General features: G+C 46.1%; 2 protein-coding genes across 3 annotated transcripts; both read right to left on the reverse strand.

Annotated features, from left to right (window-relative positions):
* Nucleotides 1-1,311: 1,311 nt before the first annotated feature.
* On the reverse strand, nucleotides 1,312-12,671 carry COX5A (cytochrome c oxidase subunit 5A). Of its 2 annotated transcripts, XM_082617548.1 has the most exons (5): nucleotides 12,474-12,667; nucleotides 7,886-8,002; nucleotides 5,995-6,116; nucleotides 4,219-4,341; nucleotides 1,312-1,477 (listed from the first exon to the last, which is right to left on the reverse strand). In XM_082617548.1, exons 1-4 carry the CDS (start codon nucleotides 12,577-12,579, stop codon nucleotides 4,228-4,230), a joined length of 459 nt encoding a protein of 152 aa, XP_082473674.1. In that variant the 5' UTR covers nucleotides 12,580-12,667; the 3' UTR covers nucleotides 1,312-1,477; nucleotides 4,219-4,227. The 2 variants fall into 2 exon arrangements, with proteins under 2 accessions (XP_082473674.1, XP_082473675.1); XM_082617549.1 differs by lacking the exon at nucleotides 4,219-4,341 and having other exon boundaries at nucleotides 12,474-12,671.
* An 8,619-nt stretch (nucleotides 12,672-21,290) lies between these two features.
* Nucleotides 21,291-22,751, reverse strand: RPP25 (ribonuclease P/MRP subunit p25). The gene has a single exon (XM_082619950.1). It carries the CDS (start codon nucleotides 22,586-22,588, stop codon nucleotides 21,947-21,949), a length of 642 nt encoding a protein of 213 aa, XP_082476076.1. The 5' UTR covers nucleotides 22,589-22,751; the 3' UTR covers nucleotides 21,291-21,946.
* Between the last annotated feature and the right edge of the window lie 1,844 nt (nucleotides 22,752-24,595).

Genomic DNA, 24,595 nt, shown 5'->3' on the forward strand with positions numbered 1-24,595 from the left:
CCCATCATCAAGCTGTGACTGTGTTCTAGCTCTATCTAAAAGTAGACCATATTGTTAGTTTCACATCTCTACTTCTTAAAAAGGACGAAAGGGGGACGTTTTGGTAGGGAATCAGCCTTTTATAAAAGGTCATTTGTGTTAAATCTTACCAAAACTGATTTTTTTTTTTTTTGGCCACACCGCGTGGCATGCAGGATCTTATTTCCCCGACCAGGAATCGAAACCATGCCCCCTGCAGTGGAAGCGCGGAGTCTAAACCATTGGACCGCCAGGGAAGTCCCCGAAAACTGATTTTACTAACATTTCCTTACATGGCTTTAGGAGAGAAGGCATCTAAATTTCAACCTACTATTAATCCAATTGGCCTGATGCTGCAGTCTGAACTGGCTGTATTTTAAGTCACTCAAACCTAAAACCTCTTTATCCAGCAGCTGGTTTCTACTATTATGGGGCTTCTAAAGACAGGATTTGTGTATTTTATTCTCTCAAGCAAACTTGGACTTCCCTGGTGGCGCAGTGGTTAAGAATCCGCCTGCCAACGTGGGGGTCACGGGTTCGAGCCCTGGTCCAGGAAGATCCCACATGCTGCAGAGCAACTAAGCCTGTGCGCCAGAGCCCTCAAGCCACAACTACTGAGCCCACGTGCTACAACTACCGAAGCCCGTGCGCCCTAGAGCCTGCGCTCCACAGCAATAAGAAGCCTATACACCGCAATGAAGAGTAGCCCCTGCTGGCCGCAACTAGACAGAAAGCCGGCACACAGCAACAAAGACCCAATGCAGCCAAAAAAAATAAAAAATAAAAAATAAATAAAATTACTTAAAAAAAAAAATCTCATTTACTCAGTTCTTTAAGCAGAAAGCCTTCAAATCTATGCCAGCAAAGTCTTCGATGTCCAAGGCTAATACTGTACTGCGAGGGAAGAACAGGTAGGGAAAAAAAAGAGGCACTAAGGGGCTGGCTATTATCAGCACATCCTCAAGACTATCTTAATGACCACTTTAAAACTTTATTTCACCCATTTTTTGGGAAGGTACACAATTTGATCTATCCCCACAGACATCCAATCCCCTAAGTCCAAGGTACTTGCTGGCCTGTCAGCAAGAAAATTCTATATAAATGACTTTTAATTTTTAGCTAATTTACCAGCCAGTGCACCCAAATATGTTTATGTAGCTGACTTTCATGTTGGGTGGTTTCCAGAGAATTGAAGTTCTCTCAGCAGATGACGTGGCAACCAGTGAAACCAACGACCCTATAATAGTTCTTTTTTTTTTGCTTTTCAACGCGAACACATGAAACAATATCTAATTTCAGTTCAAACTCATTTCCCTTTTATTAAAGTCCAAGTTACATTACATGGTTTGGTACTCAACAAAGGAAAACTTGTTCAAATAAGGTAATATGTTTTCATCAGTATTTCCAGGTGATTGTTTACAATCAAGTAGCATTATCAATAAATCCTTAGGAAGCCCATCTGTAAGAGAAAACATGAAAAATTAGATAGAAAATAAAGAAAAGGTAGAAATCTTACTAAAAATAACTTTTAGAGCAACAGCCCAAGAAAATCACTGTCTCTGTGTAGTCTCTTCTGCTCTTAATCCTGCCTGCAATCAACACACCAGGTACTAACTGCTTAGTTTTTTGTTGTCATACAGCCGGTAATTGTTCGGGTAGTCTTCTTTTCCAATCAGAAAAGTGTTGGGGAGTTGCCCTCTTAAAAAAATTTTAAGTAAAAGAATACAGTGTTACTGCTGCTACAAAGTATCCTACATAACAAAGATCTTCTGGACTCCTTGGACTAATACTTGATAAATGAAAGCCTTTCCACGTTTTACAAAGATGTGCTATCTGGCTTCAGGGAGGTGGTAGTGGTATAGGGGTGGACAAAGATAAAATTAAGACTCCTGCTCCAAAGCAAGCTGTGAAAAGAGACCTCAAAATTGGATTACAAAACCTCAGGCATTTCCTGCTCACTTTGTCAGCAGGAAGATTGAATGTAGGGATTCTTTTTGAGTTCTAAGATTTTTTAAAAATTTAATTAAATTAATTAATTTATTGGCTGCGTTGGGTCTTTGTTTTTGTTAGATTCCATACATATGTGTCAGCATACGGTATTTGTTTTTCTCTTTCTGACTTACTTCACTCTGTATGACAGACTCTAGGTCCATCCACCTCACTACAAATAACTCAATTTCGTTTCTTATGGCTGAGTAATACTCCATTGTATATAGGTGCCACATCTTCTTCATCCATTTGCGTTGGGTCTTTGTTGCTGTCATGGGCTTTCTCTAGCTGCAGCGAGCAGGGGCCACTCTTCATTATGGTGCAGACTTCTCTCTGCGGTGGCTTCCCTTGTTGCAGAGCATGGGCTCTAGGTGCGCGGGCTTCAGTAGTTGTGGCTCGCAGGCTCTAGAGCGCAGGCTCAGTAGTTGTGCTGCACGGGCTTAGTTGCTCCACGGCATGTGGGATCGTCCCGAACCAGGGCTCGAACCCATGTCCCCTGCATTGGCAGGTGGATTGTTAACCACTGCGCCACCAGGGAAGCCCTGATTTTTAAATAAGTGCTTATTAGGTGTGAAATTAGATGTTCACTAATGGTATCCTAACCCGGCTCTTTATCTTGTGAGGAGTCTGATACTAGCTCTTTAAATAATTTGGGGTCCACTTTTTTTTTTTTTTTTTTTTTTTTTTGCTGTACGCGGGCCTCTCACTGTTGTGGCCTCTCCCGTTGCGGAGCACAGGCTCCGGACGCACAGGCTCAGCGGCCATGGCTCACGGGCCCAGCCGCTCCGCGGCATATGGGATCCTCCCAGACCGGGGCACGAACCCGTATCCCCTGCATCGGCAGGCGGACTCTCAACCACTGCGCCACCAGGGAGGCCCTGGGGTCCACTTTTATTAAAACTTTTATAAGATAGTTTAGTTCCATCTTTTAAAAATAAACTTCTTCCTACTCTTAGGAAGCAAATCCTCTACTTAAGCCTCATCATTTACCTCTGAGAAGTAAGAGTATGGCCTTAGTAAATGCCTCAGTACTGCAATGCAAAGGATGTGGCATAGTAAAAGCAATGGACTCTGGACCCAGACTGCCTGGGTTTAAATGTGGGTTCCTCTACTAGTTGTATGACCTTGGACAATGTGCCTCAGTTTCCTCATCAGTAAAACAGTAAAATGGGAATGATTATAATAGTACATACCTCACAGGACTGTTTGAGGATTAAATGAGTTCATACTTATAAAAGCTCATAAAACAGTACCTGACACATAGTAAGAGTTATATACACTATGTGTGTTTGTTAAATAAAATAAATATATGAGTTTTTACTTGTATATTTTCTGTTTTACAAAGGATTTTCTGCATACTGCTCACTACCCAGGAAATCCTGTGGCTCGTTTTATTACCTAATCTGTCTTTCCATAGAGGACAAGGTATCAAATAAGCTTTTATTATCAATGAATATTACTTAACTATCATATTCCAACATGGGCACACAAAAACAGAATCATCAAATCAATAAAACCCTATTAAAAATAAACAGATGTATAAAAGCATGCATGATAAACACCTTCTATGTAGTAGATTACCTTTAGTTGGGGGAGGTTAAAGGGCTGGTATTAGGGAAGAGGTACAGAGAGGGCTTCAACTCTATGTGAAACCTGTCATTTCTTGGGGGAGGGGGAAAACTAAAGCACACATGGCAAAAATAATATCTCAAAATCTGGGTGTGGTTACACTTATTCCCTATGCTATTCATTATGCTTGAAATATTTTATATAGATTTTTTTTCTTTTTTTGCGGTACGCAGGCCTCTCACTGTTGTGGCCTCTCCCATTGCGGAGCACCAGCTCTGGACACACAGGCTCAGTGGCCATGGCTCACGGGCCTAGCCGCTCCACGGCAAGTGGGATCTTCCCGGACTGGGGCACAAACCCGTGTCCCCTGCATCGGCAGGCGGACTCTCAACCACTGCGCCACCAGGGAAGCCCTTATACAGATTTTAAAATAAGGCTTTCACTTGCCTTTACGCCAGTAAAAGAATAATTATGACAACTAGAAACAACAATTCTAGCTCCTTAATCATCATAGGTACCCTCTCAATCTCTAAACTCATAGCCTCTAAAAAGGCCATGAAAAGGTCTTACTGAGAATACTGAGATGCCACTCACTCACCCCTCCCTGGATTCTTTCCTGCCTTTTTCAGGTATGTAGCTTACCCATGGGGTTTACACTTTGTCAAGGCCCAGTTCCTCTGGAGTAGAGATTCCCAGTTCATTTAAAGTTGGTCTAAGTTCCTGGATGACATAGGGATAGATTTCCTTATGAGGTCCTGCTTTGTCCTGATGGCAAAGAAAATAGTCACATTTAGCTCTGAAAAGCTGTCTCTATTAACAAAATGAACTTGAAAATGCTTTTAATCACATATGCAGAGGCTAGTAGCAGAGAATACAAGTCACCTACTTTTAAGTTAACATATTTGTTCAAAAAAGACAGCACCTTGGGACTTCTCTGGTGGTGCAGTGGTTAAGAATCCGCCTGCTAATGCAGGGGACATGGATTTGAGCCCTGGTCCAGGAAGATCCCACATGCTGTGGAGCAACTAAGCCCGTGTGCCACAACAACTGAGGCTGTGCTCTAGAGCCCGTGAGCCACAACTGATGAGCCTGAGTGTCACAACTACTGAAGCCCGCGCGCCTAGAGCCTGTGCTCTGCAACAACAGAAGCCACCGCAATGAGAAGCCCACGCACCTCGACCAAGAGTAGCCCCCACTCGCCGCAACTAGAGAAAGCCCGTGTGCAGCAACGAAGACCCGACGCAGCCAAAAATAAAAAACAAAACAAAGCAAGACAGCAACTTATATAGGCACTATTGAAGGTAGGTTTTTAAGACACCTGGAGACTAACTGAGACAACCGGACTAAAACCAAGGGAAAAAACATTTTAAAGCCTTGAGTTACTGGAAAAGAAGGTGGTGATGACAGAATTTTGTGAAGGCAATTAAACATGCCTAGCAGGCAACAGTAATAATTAAATTATCACAGAAAAAAGTTTTTTGATTTGCCTCAATTTGAGACCCTAACTGAATTAACTACTGGTGCTGAATGGATTGATAGCCTACAGAACCCTTAATTATCTTACCCATTTTAGATAAAGTAATATCATACTTTCCCTCTTACAGACCTTGAATTTCTTTCTTATAGAACACAATGTCTTTTCACGGAGAGCCACACTTAGAGAATACTTATTTCCAAGGCAAGAGAGTTTTGATGAATACTCGCCATAACATACAATCACACCTATATTGTCATAATATTTGTTCCTCAGGGACAAATATTTAAAAAGTCAAATGGACTAAGACAGTGCCAAGCTATTACTCTTCTGTCTTTAACAAATTCTAGGTCCCTTAGCTGTATTTGCTAAATTATAAAATTCTTATTTAAAATTCCATGCATTAATTTGTTCATTACAGAAAAATTAGAAACTATAATCAAATAAGAGGGAGGAGAATAAGTATATATCCTCTTACATTTTGATCATTCTCTATATACTTTTTAATAAAATGGGGTCATACACTGAAAAAATTATTTCATAATTTCCTTCAGTTAATATACTATGAATATCTTTAATGTTAAACACATTTCTACAACATTAATAATAACCTCTGGGAAGTCCCACCTTAAGAAACCACTAGCAACATTTAATTTCATATCACAAACAGCACCAAGATAAACTGTACACTCTAAATTATTTCCTTAAGGTAAATTCTCAAATGGGATTGCTGAACAAATGGGTATCAAGCATAATTTTTCAGTCTCTGAATAAATTCTACCAAACCACCCTCCAAAAAGACTGTAACCGCAATGTACATTCCCTCTAGCTATATAAGAACTAATTTTAGGTATTTTAACAAATCCAAAAACACAGAGTATGCTAATACCTAATCAGTAGTCCACCTACTTCCAAAACAACTTTAGCATTGTTATTTTACTGACCTTAACAACCTCTAGGATGCGAACTGCACTAGCAAAATCATTTAAGCGTCTGCATGCCCGCAAAGCAGCATCAATGATTTTGGGTTCTGGAACCAGATCATAGCCAACAAGGGTGTTCATCCCTGTCAAATTAAAAAGAGGGGTCATATCAACCTGGAATATCCTCACTTAAACTATGATTTAGTTATCTGTATTTTTATTGAACCACAGACATGTGATCTTGTCTGTTTGAGCCTCTATTCTCTTATCTCTAAAATGAGATAATTGGGAATTCCCTGGCTAGGGAGGACTGGTTAGGACTCAGCGGGTCCACTGCCAGGGTCCTGGGTTCGATCCCTGGTTGGGGAACTAAGATCCTGTAAGCTGCATGGCGCAGCCGAAAATAAAATATTCTAGATAATAAGATCATAGTGGATCTTCCACAGTGAGTTAGTGAAAAGAACTATGCAGTAGCATGCAGACGGAAGGAAAAAAACCTCAAGAGTTTTCTTAAATGCAAACCCTGTTTTCAAAAGTAGCTGGTTTCTTTTCAAACAAGAGAGCCATTTTCAACTTACATCTTTAACTCTTAGTACGACGTATGTACTTCGACTGCTTTAAAATAGATCTGATTGGAAAATAATCTAAAAACAACCAGAGAAATGCTTAAGGAGAGGTAATGAAGCCCAAATGAGGACATTAAGGGGATACAGAGAGCCATTAGCACACAGTCACACACGTTCAACCAGAAAACGACTGGGCATGATTCCTTTTGGCTTGGCACAAAATGATCATCATAAACTTTAAGAGTCTCTTAATGGGAATGCACAACTGCTGTTCTTTTCATTACTTCTACTCAAGATTATTCAATAAGAATTTCCCCAGCTGCAGCAAAATAGTGTCATTACATTCCTGCAGAGAAGTATGAAGCACTTAGGTTTCTTGCTTTTATTTATTTTAAAATATTTAAACAAAGGACACCAGTGACTGCAATGCTAGAATATAGTCATAGAGAATGAACTCTTGGTCTGAGATAAACTTCTTACACTTAAAATTAGTTATCTACCAGTCTACTAGCCTGGTTATTATTAATGCTACTTACTTACGTTAAATGTGTACTTATAAATTTAGGATAAACAAGCTCTAGCTTATTCAGATCGGACACTTATTCAGGGCAAGACAAATCACAACTGAAATAAAAATAACAAAAATCCCCAACTATTACCAAGAGGGGAAGAGAACCAAATGACTACTTGCGTAAATTATCTAAAAATTACACAACTGTTAAATCTTGCTCACCCTGGCCTATCATTATAGCAGTGATGATTTTGTCCCCCAGGAGACATTTTTAGTTGTCACAACTGGGGCTGTGTGAGGGTGTTGGCATCTAGTGTGTAGAAACCAAGGATGCTGCTAAATATCCTACAATGCAAAGGACAGCCCTTGCAACAAAGAACTGTCTGGCCCAAAATGTCAACTGTGCCTCCTTTAAAACCCTGCTTTACAGGAAATACTTACTCTGGAAACTATAAACTTTCCTAATTGCAAGATGCATGACAATCCCCAGTTTGCATGATACGTGTTTTCAAAATACAGTTGACCCTTGAACAACATGGGTTTGAACTGTACAGGCCCACTTACACGTGGATTTTTTTCAATAAATACTACAGTGCTACATGATCTGAAGTTGGCTGAATCCGTAGATGGAGAACCTTGGACACAGAACTGTAGATAAAGAGGACCAACTGTAAAGTTATATGTGGATTTTCTATGTGGGGGTGTGTGCTGGTGTCCCTAACCCCCCAAGTTTTTCAAGGGTTAACTGTAGTTACTTTCAACAAAGTAGTGGAAAACTACACAGCAGTTCATAACTCTATACTAAAATAGACACATATGCCTATGTTCCAATTACCTTTACGCAATTCCCAAGCATCAATATCTGGCTTATTGAAGTATGTCACCCAGCGAGCATCAAACTCCTCATCTGTCTCATGTGACCCATGGGAGTAGCAGCGAATTGACTGGATAGCTATAGGGGAGAGAGAGCAAAAACTTCAATGTATAGAAGTAGTACTTGACATATCTTGCCAATACATAAAGTTTTTTGTTTTTTTCTTTTTTTGGTGTGTCTTAAAATACACATAACATAAAATTTACCATCTTAACCATTTCTAAATGTACAGTTCAGTGGTATTAAATACACTCAATGCATGAAGTTTTGAATCAGCTATGTATGTCATGGTAGGAAAACTATTCAGCAGGTCAAATGAAACAAATCTTATGTACTGATTTGAAAAAAATCTTAAAAATTAAGCACATTAAAGCAAGCAGAACAAAAAGTACTATGTACGTATGTTTATGCTTTTATCCCACTAATGTGTAATGCTGGCATGCAATTGTCAACAGCAGTTATCTTTGGAAGGAAAAACTTTATTTCTTTATACATTTATTTTTATGATAAGCAATTATTAATTCTTAATTTAAAATAATGTCCATTCTTGGGAATTCCCTGGCGGTCCAGTGCTTAGGACTCTGCACTTTCACCGTCGAGGGCCCGGGTTCAATCCCTGGTCAGGGAACGAAGATCCCACAAGCCACTCGGTGTGGACAAAATAAAATAAAACAATGTCCATTCTAATTCTTAAGCAAATTTATAAGATACGCTTTCTTGATAAATTTTAAAAAAAACATGCTCTCCATTAAATTATATCCCAAAATAAATTAACATCCTGACAAAGCAATGGTAATTTAAAAATTGTTTTATCAAACTACAGCCTCCTCCTTGAAAATTCTAATTAAAAAAGTGACTTACACCCAATGGAAAAAAGTTTTACTAGATTTCTAAGAAGTGAGATTTATTAATATAACACTATCAAGAAAATAGGAAACACTTAGTATTCTGCTCTCAATCAATATACCCTTTTTCTAGTACCACATGAAAAGCCTTCCCATTTTTAGTTTCTGCCTATCAAATGGACAGTGAATTGGGAGTTAAGAAATCTGAATTCTATCTAAACAGCCTCTGAATGGAGCAGGAGGTGGGAGAAGGCATTTTTACCTTTGGGTTTTAGGAGGCAGTGGAGCCTAATGGTCAGATGCTTCTAGGCTCTTCACTCTCCACTGTTTGGCCCTGGTAAAATTAACTCGTTTTATATTCCTTATGTATAAAATGAGGATACCACTACCTTAGCAGAGTATGATGATTAAAAATGAAAGCAAGCTAACACTTTGCCCAGGGTTTAGTACCTTGTACGTAGGTACTCAATGAATGGTAGCTTTAAATTAATCCTTATCTAGAAATGTCTTAATTGATCTTCTATTTATGGAAATCCTAACTTATAGAAACAAAACATTCTTCAAACTGCATTTCTTGTTATACGAATTAGACAAGCTTGGTATAATTTCTAGTTATTTTTAAAGGCTTAACATACCAAAAATAACGCTTTAGCCCACGGTTACCAAAAATTTGTAAACTACTTTTTTTAAAAACTAAACTTATCCCTAGCAGAATAAAGTGCAAGTATATAATCAAAGTATAAACTGTTTACCAGTTCCTTATCAAGTTAAATACACACCTACCATACCCAGTAAGTCCACTTCTAAGTATTTACCCAAGAAAAATGAAGTATCTAATTCTCTCCAACCACCCAGAAAAGCATTTCATGATAACAAATTTCTTTTGCTCACTGCTGGGCATGGGCATGGATGTCACTGGATGACCGTGGCTTTGTTTTGTTTTCTAACTATGAAAAAGATGGCTAGCAACTACAAATCCTAGACAGGGAGATCAATGGATCACCTTCGACAATTTGTTCACTTTCCTTTTGAGAGTCCCAAATTACAAACTGGTTGTATTCAAAAACAAAAAAACAAAAACCCTGTATGAGACAAGTATTTAGAATACCCAGCAAGCACTGGGAACACACATAGCTTCCAGGTTGGGAAAAACATACTCTCCCACGTGGTTTAAATTATATTCCTAATTCCAGTAATGGGTAGGGCAGGATCTATTCTTGTAGTTATTATGGACATGCTTAACATTTTGATTTTTAGGTAAACTATATAGGCATCTTTTCCCTCCCCCACACCACCCCTACTTAAGTACAGCATTTCCACCTAGTTTTGAGGCTTGTATGGTAAATTATTTTGGAAAACCATTACTCAGTGCTTTTATATAAACTAAAGATTCCAGAGTAGGAAAAGGGAAGCAGCTGTAAAAAATTGGGACATTTCTAGGGCTACAATCTAAAAATCTATTTCTAACACTGCTTTCTGGCATTCGTTAAGCAATCTTTTTTTAAAAAAAGGCTAACAATATATTTAGAAAAATTAAGGGGCTCATTAATCCCCTTCAATAACTAATCAGCTCAGACAAGGCTCAGAGAATGGACATTTTGGTGGTGGTGATTCTAGGAGTAATGGAAAGAAGTGAATAATGTAGAGGGTACATGAACAAGCTCAAAGGCAGGGTTGCAGAGGTGTAAGGCTTAAGAGCAGTCATGAACCTTGGGGTCCAAAGGCTGGAAATCTATAAATGTGGGAGTGGTGCAGAAAAGGTTGGAAGGTAATAAAAAGTGCTACTTAAATTTAGCCCTGCACCGGGCTTCCCTGGTGGCGCAGTGGTTGAGAGTCCGCCTGCCAATGCAGGGGACGCAGGTTTGTGCCCTGGTTTGGGAAGATCCCACATGCCGTGGAACGGCTAGGCCCGTGAGCCATGGCCGCTGACCCTGCACGTCCGGAGCCTGTGCTCCGCAACGGGAGAGGCCACAACAGTGAGAGGCCCACATACCGCAAAAAAAAAAAAAAAAAAAAAAAATTAGCCCTGCACCAAGAAAGGAAAAGCGGAAACTCCTCCCACCTTTTCAGAGCTATCAGGGTAAGGACAGGTGCCAGGATTGTGTAACTTTTAACGGTTGACTGGAGAATCTAACCATTATTCAAAGCATTTAATTATCTAATTCAGCAGTTGTTGGAAAACAATTCTGTTACAAGTTGGAGACTTCTCCTGGGACCAAATATGGAATTTGGGTTGCTACTTATCTACAGCAAACTTCAGGCCCCTCAGGTAACCCCTCCAGAGCTCTTTCACTTGACCTTGGATAGCCTCATCCAAGAATCTTAGTCCTTTCTGACTTTTAATTGCATAAAACCTCTTCATCTCATATTGATAACAAACCTCACCTATAATATGCAAAAATGAAATGCACTATAAAAAAGCAAATATGTATTAAGCATTTGTGCCAGGAAAGGTGCTATGAGTTACATTATCTCAGTTAAACCTCACAACTACTAAATATTATCCCAATTTTACAGATGAGGCAACTGAGTCTTAAGGTTTAATTAATAAGTCCATGGTCACACAGCTAGAAAGTAGCTGACACAAATGTAAGCAAGACTGCCTCCTTGTGGCAAACATTTAGGTTTATAGGACAACACCTAAAATAAAGCTTTTTATGAATTATACTAAAGGGGGTGACTAGAGTGCCTAGAAGATAAATCACTATGTCCAACTTACTAAGCGTTTGAGTTCACATGTTTAAATATGCATGCTTAGGGGCCAAATTTCATAATGTCGTATATACTACCATCATGAACCAAAATCAAAGTGCAGTTACAATAATTAAAAGTTCCGTGCTGGACACAAAGTTTCCCGGAACACATATAAGGGGAAGGCAAAATAAGAGACAGCAATCAGCAGACCATCTCATACTCCAACAATCAGGTTTCTAACCGGAAGCCAAAAATAATGCTTCCCCATGTTTGCAGAAGCCAGTATTCCTGGGTCTGTGGTACCCAATTTTCGAAAGAGTAATATTCTTATCATAAGACCTATCAACAGTCAGGCTTTCTTCCAGACCTCAGGAAGCAACCACACACGTCGATCTATCGTAAAAATGGAAGAATTAGAACGTGGCACAGCAGTCTCTAAAAATAACAGAATGGTCTGAGAAAGTGACAAACAAAACGCTAACCGAGAAATGTCGGATGAAACGACTATACTGCGTTCCACACGGAAGTATAACGCATTCTCGGAAGACGCTGGGGGCGGCGGTGCCGGGGTCCCCGGAGGGACCACCCCCCCCCGCCCCTACCCTGAGCTCAATGTCACCTTCGCCGAAGCGCTGCAGGCCGGCGGTGGCCACTCCCAGTCAGGTGGCCGCGGGGTCAGCGCCGGGGCAAGGTCACGGCCCGGGGACCGAAGGGGTTCGGTGGGCGCTGGAGGTGCGCTGCGCCCCCTCCTTGGCGCCCACAGCAGGTCCACACTTGACCCGTCCGCAGTGACCGCACCAGGAAGTCACGCCGAGGGAGGCCCCGGGGGCGCGCCCTCGAGTCCTCCACAACTCGAGGCGGCGGAGAGAACGGCCAGCGGTCACCAGGTTCGGCCGCCGGCCCGCAGGGCAGGAGCTAGGCCTCTGGGCGAGCCTGCCCTCGCGTGGCAGCGGGGGCCCAGGTCACCGCAAGGACACGCGGGCGCGGACAGTGGCAGGCGGGGGCCTTACCGGCGGCGGGGCCGGGGGCCGGAGTGGGGTGCAGGAGGCCTCGAGGGCTGGTCCGGGCGACTGCGGCTGCTGCTACCGAGCAGCGGCGGACAGCGGCGCCTAGCATGACGGTGATGGCGGCGCGCAGGATAAGGCTGAGGAGAAGCCGGGTGTGAGCTCAAGATCGCTCGCGAGCTCGTGGGGGCCGAACTCACGCACCGACGCACAGCGGGCGGAGCGTGAGGGCCCGCCCACTACGGCGCTCGCGCCTTGGCGGAAGGGGGCACCACGCGGCCTCGGGCGGGCTACGGCGGCGCGCTCAGGACAATTTATTTCGGCCCCGCTTTCCGCCGGTTCGCTGGTCCCTTGTACTGCAGCGGCGATCGTGGAGCTAGGATGGAAGGAAGAAGGTAAAGAGCCGTCAGTGGACCGTAGCGTGGTTCAAGTCTGGCTCGGGAGGCGACTCTAGTACCTCAACGTGGGAACAATAACAATAACAACGACAAATTATTATAAAAATACCTTCTTTGCTTTACCCCCCTGTTTGAGCCTAAAATAAGAGAACGAGTGGGACAGAACGACTGCTTACCTATAAGGGACCCTATTAGTAACTATTCTTATACCACAAACCCGCAAGCATTCAAAAAATGAGTCCAACCACTTGACTTTACAGAGAAGGAAACGGGCTCAGAAATTAGATTCCTTGCTGGCAATCGAGGCTCTTTTCACCTAATCCCCAGTCCCAGGACTCACCTGGATATTTCTGGTGAAAGGCCCTCCCCCAGTCCCTACAGGAGGCCGTTGATTAAGTTCCAAGACTCTTAACGTCTAATCTGGCTTCACTAACTGCATTCTGACCTTGAGCTCCTGGGCAGTGAGACCACATTCTCCAGGCCTGAATTATCTCGGTGCCACAAGGAGTTAATGAGACAAGTCTCATTATCTCTTGTTATCCCTCATTCTCTATGCCTGGATCTGAGGAAAGAAAAGATGGACATTCACTCTCCACTTCCTGACTCTAGGCCCTGTCTCCAGGGTGTCAGTATTGGCCTTTCTCTGTTTCCTACCCAGCAGTGCTTTAGGGGGTATGAACCTGGCTGGGAAAATGATAAAAAAAGCTTTTTTTCAAAGCACCTGTCCTCAACTTCGCCCACCAACCTAACGAAAGGACACCTGGGGAAGGTTTCGCCTCTTTGATTTCAATTAATATTCATCAAATCTCCAAGAGCTGGAAGCTCAGGATGAGGTCAGGGCTCCCATAATTAAGAAAGCACTGGGAAAAGAATCTAGAAAGAAGTGGGTATATGTATATGTGTAACTGATTCACTTTGCTGTGCAGCAGAAGCTAACACAACACTGTAAATCAACTGTACTCCAATAAGAATCAAAAAAACGAAACAAAAAACTATAAAAACTTGAAAAAGAAAGAAAGAAAGCACTGGGCTGGGAGTTCTGTAGCAGTCCAGTGGTTAGGACTCGGCGCTTTCACTGCCATGGCCTGGGTTCAGTCCCTGGTGGGGGAACTAAGATCCCTGAAGCCTTGCGCAGCCAAAAAAAAAAAAAAAACCCACTGGGGTATATGGCAACTGAATCCCAACTGGTCTCTGCTGTCAGTCTCTCCACTTGGCCTACAGGACCTTAGATTGGCTACAGGAGTGTTGCGCGTTTTTGTTGTTGTTTTCAGAAACAATTATGACCATAATTTATTATGTGCCACTGCATGCTACAAACTATTTATTATCCCATCTAAGCCTTATAACATTGTTGTGAGATAAGTATTTATCCCTATTTTATGGATGAAGAAATAGACTCAGAGGACATTGCCCAAGAATCACACAACTGATAAATAGTAGTGCTTAGACTTGAGGCCAGTTTTGTCTGACTCCAGAAATTTTCTTTTCCCACCACCCATAAAGGTAGGCTTTGCTGGCTTCCCAGCAAATTCTGAATCCCCCGCTACTGTGAGGGCAGTTCTAAGCCCTCATCACTTGTTTTAGGTTTTTTTAATTGCTGCATACCAATTTACCACAAACTAAGCAGCTTAAAACAATATCCATTTATTATTTCCCAGTTTCTGTAAGTCAGTTATGCCTTCATAGCATAACTGGTTTTCTACTCAGGGTCTTCTGACAAGACTGAAATCAAGATGTCAGCCAGGACTGTAGTCTCATCTGGAGCTCAGAGTCCTCTTCCAAGCTTGTTTAGGTTGTTGGCAGAATTCAGTTCCTTACAGTGGTAGGACTGAGTCCCCATTTTTTTCTTGCTGTCAGCCAAGGATCACTCTCAGCTCCTAGAGTCCACCCTCAGGGCCTTACCACACGGACCCTCCATAGGCCCTCTCACAATACCACCACTTATTTCTTTAAACCAGCAGGAGAGTATCTCTGACACTTCACCCGCCTTTAAAGACCTCATCTGATTAGGTCAGGCACATCCAGCGTTATCTCTCTTTTGATTAATTCAAAGTAAATGGATTACTGGGTACGCGTGCCGCAACTACTGAAGCCTGTGCGCCTAGAGCCTGTGAGCTACAACTACTGAAGCCTGTGCACCTAGAGCCTGTGCTTTCTCTAGTTGTAGCAAGCGGGGGCTACTCTTCGTTGCTGTGAGCGGGCTTCTCATTGCGGTGGCTTCTCTCGTTGTGGAGCACGGGCTCTAGGCACGCGGACTCAGTAGTTGTGGCTCATGGGCTCTAGAGCGCAGGCTCAGTAGTTGTGGCACAACGGCTTAGTTGCTCTGAGGCATGTGGGATCTTCCCGGACCAGGGATCGAACCCGTGTCCCCTGCTTTGACAGGCGGATTCTTAACCACTGTGTCACCAGGGAAGTTCCAATAAATTTATAAATTTATATAAAAAAAAGAATAACGATGGAACCTACCTAATAGGTTATTGGGAAGATTATATAAGATAATGCATGTAAAATACTATGTCCTGGCTGGACATAACTCAATAAATGGAGCTCAATAAATGGTGAGTGTTGTATTCTTCTGTTGTAAATTATAGAAAGTTCTATTCCCAGGGTATAGATGAGGGACAAGGCATGGAGGTGGGGCGTGGGGATAAACACACCATATAGATTACCTGGGAATCAGGGAGAAAGGGTGGCAGGAGCCTTCAAAGGTGATCCTATGGGGGGCCACCATCCAGTATGGGTAGGAGAGCTCTAATGGTACTTTTTCATAATTAATTAATTAATACTTATGTAATTTCCTAAATTATTTCTTTCATGATCAGAACATCATTAAAGGATATCATTTTTGATTGAGATAGAACTCACAAACCATAAAATTCATCCTTTTAAAGTGTATAATTCAGTGTTTTTTTGTATACTCACTATGTTGTATAAGCATTATCATTATCTAATTCCAGGACATTTGCATCACCCCAAAGAGAAACTCCATACCCGATGGCAGTCACTCCCCATTCCCCCTACCCCACCAGCCCTAGGCAACCACTAATCTACTTTCTATCTCTATGGATTTGCCTATGCTGTACATTTTATATAAATATGAATGTTATTTCGTCTGGTTTCTTTCACTTAGCATGTTTTCAGGGTTCCTCCATGTTGTAATCAGTACTTCATTCCTTTTTATGGCAGAATTATACTCCATCATATGGATATTCCACATTTTGTTTGCCTATTCATCAGTTTATGGACATTTGAGCTATTTCCACTTTTTGGCTATTATGAATAAGGCTGCTGTGAACATTTGTGGACATGTTTTTTTGTTTTTTTTTTTTTTAATTTTATTTTTATTATTTTTTTTAAAAATTTTTTGCCTTATAACAAATTTAATCAGTTATACATATACATATGTTTCCATATCCCCTCCCTTTTGCGTCTCCCTCCCACCCTCCCTATCCCACCCCTCCAGGCGGTCACAAAGCACCAAGCTGATCTCCCTGTGCTATGCGGCTGCTTCCCACTAGCTATCTACCTTACGTTTGGTAGTGTATATATTGTGGACATGTTTTTGTGTGGACACGTGTTCCATTATTTTGGATGTATATCTAGGAGTATTATATGGGTTATAAGGTAAGTCTGTGTTTACTTTTTGAGGAACTGCCAAGCTGTTCCAAGGCAGCCTACATCATTTTACATTCCTGCCAGCAATGTATGCAGGTTCCATGTTTTCCACATCCTTATAATTTTTTTTTTAAACAAAGAAAGCTGAGTTTTTGTAGCTGTCTGAACTGAGCCCCACACCCACAGTTTCCAGTTAGGAAACAGGGCCCAGGGCAGGGGTACTTTGTGTTCTGAGTTCATTAGCTGCTCTTCTAAAGGTTTCTTCCTGTGTCCCCCAACTCCTTGAGCCAGGAGACTCTCTTTTCCAGCACCAGCTGTAGGGGGCAGCTCTCAACAGTTCTTGAACAGTTGAGTTTCTCTCCATGGCTGAATGGGAAGGGAAAGAGAAGGGGATTTAGCTTTGGGTCTCTTACCAGTGTGAGTGCCGCTCCTTCTATATATTATCTCAGGGACTTGGCAACCTTGATTAATCATCAAAATCACCTGAGGATCTAATTGAACTGCCCATTTCCAGGTCCTTCCTGGGATATTCTGACCCCGTTGCTTTGGAGTTCAACTCCGGCAATCTGTATTTTTTAAAAATTGAGGTATAATTAACATATAACATGCAATCTATATTTTTAACAAGTGCCCTAGGTGATTCTGATGATGAATGATTGGGAAGCCTGGTATTGTCCCCACACCAATCTGTCCCATTTTGTAGATGAGAAAGCTGAGGCTCAGAGAAGAATTAACTTGCTCCAGATCAGAGTCAGCCTCATTTCCTGCAAAGCCTATGATCTGTTCAATATGACACCAGGCTTCATATTTGCTAGCAGAAACCTGCAGAGACCCTCTGTCCATGCAAGACTGGACCTTGGCTAACACCCCATATTCCTTTTCCCTATTCCCACTGAAGGTGGTGGGAACACCTATTGTATTAGTTTCTTAGGGCTGCTTTAGCAAAGTACCACAGGCTGGGTGACTTAAAACAACAGAAATGTATTCTCTCAGTTCTGGAAGCTAGAAGTCCAAAATCAAGATGTCTGCAGGACCATGCTCTCTCTGAAGGCTCTAGGGAAGACTCCATTCTGTACCTTTTTCTTAGCTTCTGTTGTTCACTGGTGATCTTTGGCATTCCTTGTCTTGCAGCTGCATAAACTCCAATCTCTGCCTCCATCTTCACATGCCATTCTTCCCTCTATGTGTCTGTCTCTGTTTCTTCTCCTCTTCTTATAAGGATATATTGGATTAAGGACTCATCCTACTTCAGAATGACCTCATCTTACATATTAATTACATCTGCAAAGACCCTATTTCCAAATAAGGTCACATTTACAGGTATCAGGGGTTAAGCCTTCAAAATACCTTTTGGAAGGACACAGTTCAACTCACAATATCTATAATAGTCAGCAGGTGTCAGAATCCTCAAGTTAGATATCACCATGGTGACCCTTAGCTTCTTCAAAGAGAAGGTAGAACCCAAGGGCCCAGACGGTGGGGATAGGGGATAAGCAGTGGTGGGGAAAAGGGGAACATTTTGTCACTGTTTATGGGGCTGGACAGTTAAGGACTTTGATGTGGCATCAGAACAGTTCAGAAATCTGGTTCAGCCAGTGTTTATTCACTCAGTCAACAGCTCTCTGTGGGCTTCCTGTGTTCCAAGATCTGGGTAGGGAGCAACGCAGGCAGGATCCATTCAATCATGGCTTATGGTTTACTGGGGTGACTGACAACCAGAGGTTCACAATAATGAGGGCACAATTACAAACTAAGGTCTGTGCTCTGACAGGAAGAAACCTGGTGTCACCAAGGAGACCTTCCTGTGACTATATTTCCTCCTTCCCTTTCTTCAATTGCCCTTCTCTTTGGGGGACCTGTAGGTATTTCAACATCTCAGTGAAATAGAGGGGACTAGAGAGTCCCTAGTGGCCAGTATGGGTATATAGCAATGATCCAAACTGCAGAACTATGGAGTGGGGGCTGGGACATGAAGGGAGCTGGTAGGGGAGATGGGTGTGGCAGGGTGGGAGTGTCTGACCCAGGTCTTCCCCCAGCTGTACAGTGAACATGCCCTGGCACATTCATGGGCTGTGGACAAGAGCTTCTAAAGCTTTTACCAATTTGAAGCTGTGGACCCCCCTACATCACTCCCCTTCCCCACCAAAATCCATCTATTGTTTGATGCCAGGAAGGCAGGCTAAGTCCTGGCTAAGCTAGGGTTAAAGCCACAAGGAGAAACCCTTCTCTATCCTGGCTGTAATGGCAGTGAAATCCTACCTAGCCTGGGTAGCTCTCAAATCTGTCCCTATCTCTGTCCCCACTCCCACTGTCCCATCTCCTATCTCTCTGCAGTATATGGAATGCAGTCAGGCCCCTTCCAATCCACCTCCCACCTACACAGGTGCCAGAGGGATCCTTCTCAAACATCAATCAGACCAGGGCACTCCCTGGCTTCCACTCCCTGCCCCCTCCCCTTTATTCAGGGAGGCTCCTTGTGACCTAGCTCCCACCTGGTATTCCAGTCCCACCTGCCTCTAGCCATGCTTCCTTCAGACACTTGTGGCTGCCTCAACACCAGACAAGCATCACCTCTCTGTGTTCTGCCTGGAATTCCCTGTCCAGTCCTGTCCAGCGGGCTAATTCCTTCCGATCATTGGGGAACCAGCTCCATCAGCACCTCTGACTGAATTAAATGCCTCTTCTCAGAGCTCCCTTCTCCCACTATCACTGCACTGTGCTGTAACTTTCTTTTTTCTCTCTCCTAGACTGGGACATCGTTGCAGCAGAAACAATGTCTGATTATTCCGATTCTTCCACCCCAGTCCTACCCTGTGCCTAGACTGAGACTTGGCATAATAATGAAGTCCCTCGAGGTCCAGCTGGTGGTCCACTGCCCATCTGACCACATGCTCTGGCCTTGGATGATACACATTTATGTTCCCAAATGGATTTTGATTGTGTGACGGGTCAGTTTTGTGGGTGTGAGTCTTCACTGCCACCCCTAGCCTGGAAGTGCCCCAAGGCAGGGCCCAGGAAGCTCTTGGTTAGAGGCCACTATTGGAAAGATGAGGTCTCACGGTTGTGGTGGTGGTCGTGGGGTTTCCCACTCCCTCCCATTCTGCCACTAGTCAGTTCTCAAAGTGAGCATCTCTGAGATGCTCCCCTTGCCACTCCTTGCCTTACTCCAGCACTTCTCAGGTTCCCACCTTAGCCTTGGGCGTGGGGATGTATAGGGATATCTGTCACCTTCCTTTGGAGCCTGCTCCTGGGTCAGCAGGGCCAGAGGGTCCAGTAAAGCAGGGGTGGGGAGCTCACAGGTGCTGGGTTCCATTGGCACCCATGAGCACCTATCAAAATCCTGGGAACTGAAGCTGCTGGGGTAGAGTAGAGGGTGCACAAAAGAAAGCCAGTTTCATAACCTGCTTTCCAGCATGGGGGCAGAAACAGCCCACATGTGAACAGGTTAACGCTCTAAAGGTTGGGAAACAACATGAAGGGGACTTACCTGACCCAAGGCATCAAAAGAGAAAGTCTCTTCTTGCATAGTCCTGGTGACCCGGCAATCAGGACTTCAGACACTGGTGGTCTTGGAAAGTTGGCCCTTTTCCAGAACCAAGACCAGTCTCTCTTAAGATCCTACCATGCAGGACTCGTCCAAGTTTTATCATGTACTTTAGATGCAGACGCCCAGTGCCAGCCCAGGGCACCTTAGTTGTCAGGATAGTTTACGTTCTCTCCACACTTCCTGGGCCACCCCTGAGAGTCAGACAAGCACACCCAAACCCCTTGGCCCTCCTAGGGACTTATCAAGAACAAGAAATTGGGGAGGTCAACCAGTGTCAGAATCTGTATGGCAGGGCTCTCTGATCCAAAGCTGAAGCCGAGATAGGGGGGTAGGGGTGGACTCCCTGAAGAGCCCCTTCTGTCAACTGCAGAAACCTACCTCTTGTTACCAGCAGGATTTATTTCAGGTTTCTACCTACCAAGTGACTTACATACTTCCCCATCTCCTCCTTTGCAAGGATGCTGTTAAGTTGCAAGGGGGCAGGTCCCCTGAGATCCCAGGACTATGTACCCCCCACCACTGCCGCCCTACCTGCTAGAGTGCTTCCAGTATACAGCACTCTCTCCACCCTCCCACCTTACTTGGAGTTGGGCAGAAAGGCTTATAAGGCCATTATCTCTCAACAGACAGCTGTGCAGGGCTGGAGGCAGCAGCTTATCAGGGAGCCTGCAGTGATTCACAACCCAAGTCCCAGCTTCTCTGCTGAATAGTAATTTCCAGCAGTGGATTTGAGCTCCATCTCTCCTCCCCCTCTCCCAAGGGTGTGCTGTCCTTTCTCAGAGAGAGAAAGCAGTGAAGGGTAGATCCTATCCATGGGGATGCGGAGTCTCTGTGCCAGCTTTCTGGATAAGGCTGTCTATTGGCAGGAGGCTGCAGGTTTAGGGACCCCAGTTGGATCTGCCACCCTTGGCAGTGACAGGAGAGTTCATCGATGCTCACCTTCCTTCCCCTTCCAGAAAAGCAATGTGCTGCTCCCTTTCCCTTAGTAGTAATGTGTAAGGTGAAAATGGTCCCCTTCTGGCCACAAGTCCTGAAGCTAGAGCCAGCCAGGGAGGGCTGAGAAAGAGGGAGAAGCCGGGGACTGGGTAATGTGCCCCCTGCACCATTTTGAAGCTGTCCAGTTTCTGTGCCTAACCCCTAAGACTACAAAGGCTAAGGATCCAGGCTGGAGGGGACTGAGACACAAGGGGGCAGACCAGAGCAGTCTCTGCACAGGCAACTGATTAGGAAAAAACCCAGGGACAGAGCCATTTTTGTGTTTGTTTTATTGGAAGCAAGACTCCAGCTGTGGGGCTCAGGGGAGGAAGCGTGGGAAGTTCTGTCCTGGGTCTCTCCCTCTGGGCCAGCATGGGGAAAGGGGGACGTTAAAAGAGCTAGAACCTATGGAGATGCCCCTGCCAGCATGACCTCAGGATGCTCCTTAAAAGCAGGGGAGGGAAACTAGAAAGGAAACTGTGTCCTAGGTGAGGGGCACAACAGGCCACCCCCACAACTCATAATCCGCTGCCCTCAGGCAGTGGTTTCCAACCCCTTGCCCTCTGCTGACAGTGGTGGGGTGATTCCAAGAGCCTTCCTCAGCTTCCACCCTCCAGGTCCATTTCAAGAATCCTAGGTGCCTTTAACCCTTGGGGGTCCTGAGCAAGGCTCAAGAGTCCCACTGCCCACCATTCCCTCCCTGAGGAAGGTCCCCGTATGGTTCAGAAAAGCTGAAGGTGGAGTTCTGTGTCGTCAGTCCACATAGGTGAAGGAGCAACCCCACCACGAAGCTTCCCTGGGGTCCCCTTATTGTCGCCTTGGGGTCCATGCTGCCAGGTCGTGGGTTCCAGAGTACCAAAGCATGAAAGGCTGGAGGTACATCTCAAGGTCGAAGCTCTGGGGGTAAGATCCAGCCCGCCTAGGTGCCCCAGAGGCCGGAGCTCTCAGGCGGTCTGGTCCTCTTCAGCAGCACCTGGCTCAGGTTGTGACCGCTTCGCGGAGCCTTCTCCAGCTGCGGGTTCCCCTAGACTCCTCTTGGACGTCGATGCAGCTGGCTGGGACGAGGGGCCAGGATGGGGGTTCGGGGGCTGGTAGCCGGGTTGGCGCGGATCCAGTGAATCCTTGGAAAGTAGGATGGCGAGGCTGGGCACGTTCTTAAGTACACTGAGACTGGCGGCTGGCTCGCCAGGCTTCTGACCCGGCGTGGGCTCCGGAGGGAGGCTCTGCCACACTTCGCGCACGCTCCGGTAGCGCAGCCGCGTGACCTGATGCAGACCCGCCAGGCGGCGCTTGAGGATCTCGGCGCACGTGACGGTCTTGGTGGTGGCCCGACCGCAGCCGCTGAAGACGATGGTGCGCGTGGCTGGCTGCGCCATGCTGGCGGTGGCGAAGGCCAGCAGGTTCCGGATCTTACTGCCCTCCTTGACCCGCATGTGCACGGCGCCCGGCGCCAGGTCTGCGAAGGGGCCCGAGCCCGGGCCGCCTCCCTCGTCCCCGCTCCCCACCGGCGCCTCCTCTGAGTGCACCTTACGGAAGTTCTCCATGCGCCGTCGTTGCCGGGACCGCGGGGACGCAGGCTTCGCCATTGGGCCGCCTCAGCCCCGGGGCTGCATGGCGGCCGGTCGCGTCTGGCAAGGGCTGGCCGGGGTAAGGGTGAGGGAGCTGCGTGGACGCTGGCGGGCGGGCTAGGACGGTGCGATCCTCGTCTTCCACTTCTCTCCACTGGGCGCTGCTCTACTCCGCGCTCTCCGCGCCTTTGGCTGAGGCCCCGCCTAAGAGCCTAGGAGCCCCGCCCCTACCGCCAGGCCCCGCCCCCAACTCAGCCAGCCTGTCTGGGGCCCCAGCCTCACCAGCCTCTCAGATCCAGTCCGGTCCTCAGCTAACGGGTGGTGGGAGCTGCGCGCACCGTGGGGCGACGTGGCAGCGCTAGGGGGTGACTTGTCAGGTGAAGTTTCCCTGTAATCGCCATCAGCCCTCCCAGAGCCAACCCTGATAAACGGGCAACCTAAATAAAAACTGCGTCTGCAGGGCAAACGGCGCTTCGACCCGGGTCCCCGAGCCCTTCCGCGTTTCAGCTGAAGGCCACCCCTTGTCCCCTCCCAAGGAGAGATTTCAAAGCGGCCTGCTGGGGGCTGGGACCTCTTTCTCCCACTCCTCAGTGGAACCCCCCACCCCCACCTTCGTCCCTTCGGCTCCCGAGACGCTATTCTCGCCTCAAGGACAGCCCTGTGCACCGTCAGCAGAGTGCGGGAGGCGCTGTCTCCGGCTCCGCTCCGCACCTGCCTTCGACGACTACGTCGCGGCGTGGTCCTCGCAGGGCAGCCGGAGACTGAGGTCTCAGCCTCGCCGTGCCTGACTGGGGCTGGAGGCTCCTGGACGCCCGCACACCCCTAGGGTGTGGGGACTGAGGCTCTGGGCCAGGCTGTTCCCTGAGATGAATGGGAAGAGAGCAAGGAGACCCCTTCTCAAGGGGAGTTAAGCTCCCTCCATCCATGCCTGAAAGTCGAGTATTAGAGCTGCATGCTTTAGGGTAAGCCAGGCATTGTTCCCTGCTAAAGTGGGTCCCCCTTTTTCTCAAGTGGAATTTGTTGTTAGCCTGGCTTGCTGGGACCCAGCAGGGTCCTTTATCAGAAAGGAGACTGAGTGAGGGCAGGTTTTGAGAGAGAAGGGAGGTAGGTGGGAAGTTGAAGCCCCGGGGCCATTACGAAGCTACTGGGTGTCCCTCCCCGGGAACTCCGCAGGACTGAGGGGGTGGCCCCGGATCTCCTGCCAGGAGAGATGAACAGTGAAAGGAGAGGTGAAGTTGGGGTTGAAGGACTGCTGATGAGAGGGAGGGGGTTTGAGAAAGAGCTGGACCCTCCCTAGAACTGCCCTAGCGTCTCGCTCTTCATCCTTCCACCCCCTCGCGCACGCACGGAACCGAGAGTGGGCCAGACCTGATCCGGCGGGAGTGACTACGACGGGGCTTGGCGGGGAGGAGCGCAGAGAGCTGCGGCGGGCGGGAAGCCCTTGAAGTGCTGGGGGCATGACAGTGCCCGGGGGAGCTGGGCCCCAGTCTTGAGACGGGACTGCCGGGGTCCCCCTCCCTCCCCTCGCGTCCTCCTCAGTATCTCATATCTCCCAGCTCCCATCTTATATCTCCCAGCCTTCCTGTTTGGAACCCGGGGCTGACCCCATTACCGCCCTTGGGAGTGACTGGAGCAGGTGGACCTTTGAGCCCAGGCGTATGAATGACCACCCCCCTCTCGGATCTTCTCGCATTCTGGGATCAGGGGCCCTCGAGGTCGCGTTCCCCTCGGAACCTGTATTTCCGTCTCGCCAGCTCCCGCGGGCCCCACAAGGTGCAGCCGTAGGGGTCGGGGCACAGCATTCCGGAGAAGACAAGAGTCTGCAGCGCGTGGCGGGGCGCAGGGAACCTCAAGCTTTGTAAGGCTCGGGCAGTTGTGGGACTTAAAGGGCATCAGTTTCTCTAGGCCTGAGAAAAAGTCCCCGAACAGCTGGAATCTATGTTCGAACGGGTTGGTTAGGGAAGAAGCGAGCTCTCCATCCACGCAGGTATGCAAACCTAGGCTGAACGTTCACTTGGAGGGGAT

Source organism: Mesoplodon mirus (genome assembly GCF_964341445.2).
Source record: "Mesoplodon mirus genome assembly, chromosome: 4".
Taxonomy (NCBI): domain Eukaryota; kingdom Metazoa; phylum Chordata; class Mammalia; order Artiodactyla; family Ziphiidae; genus Mesoplodon; species Mesoplodon mirus.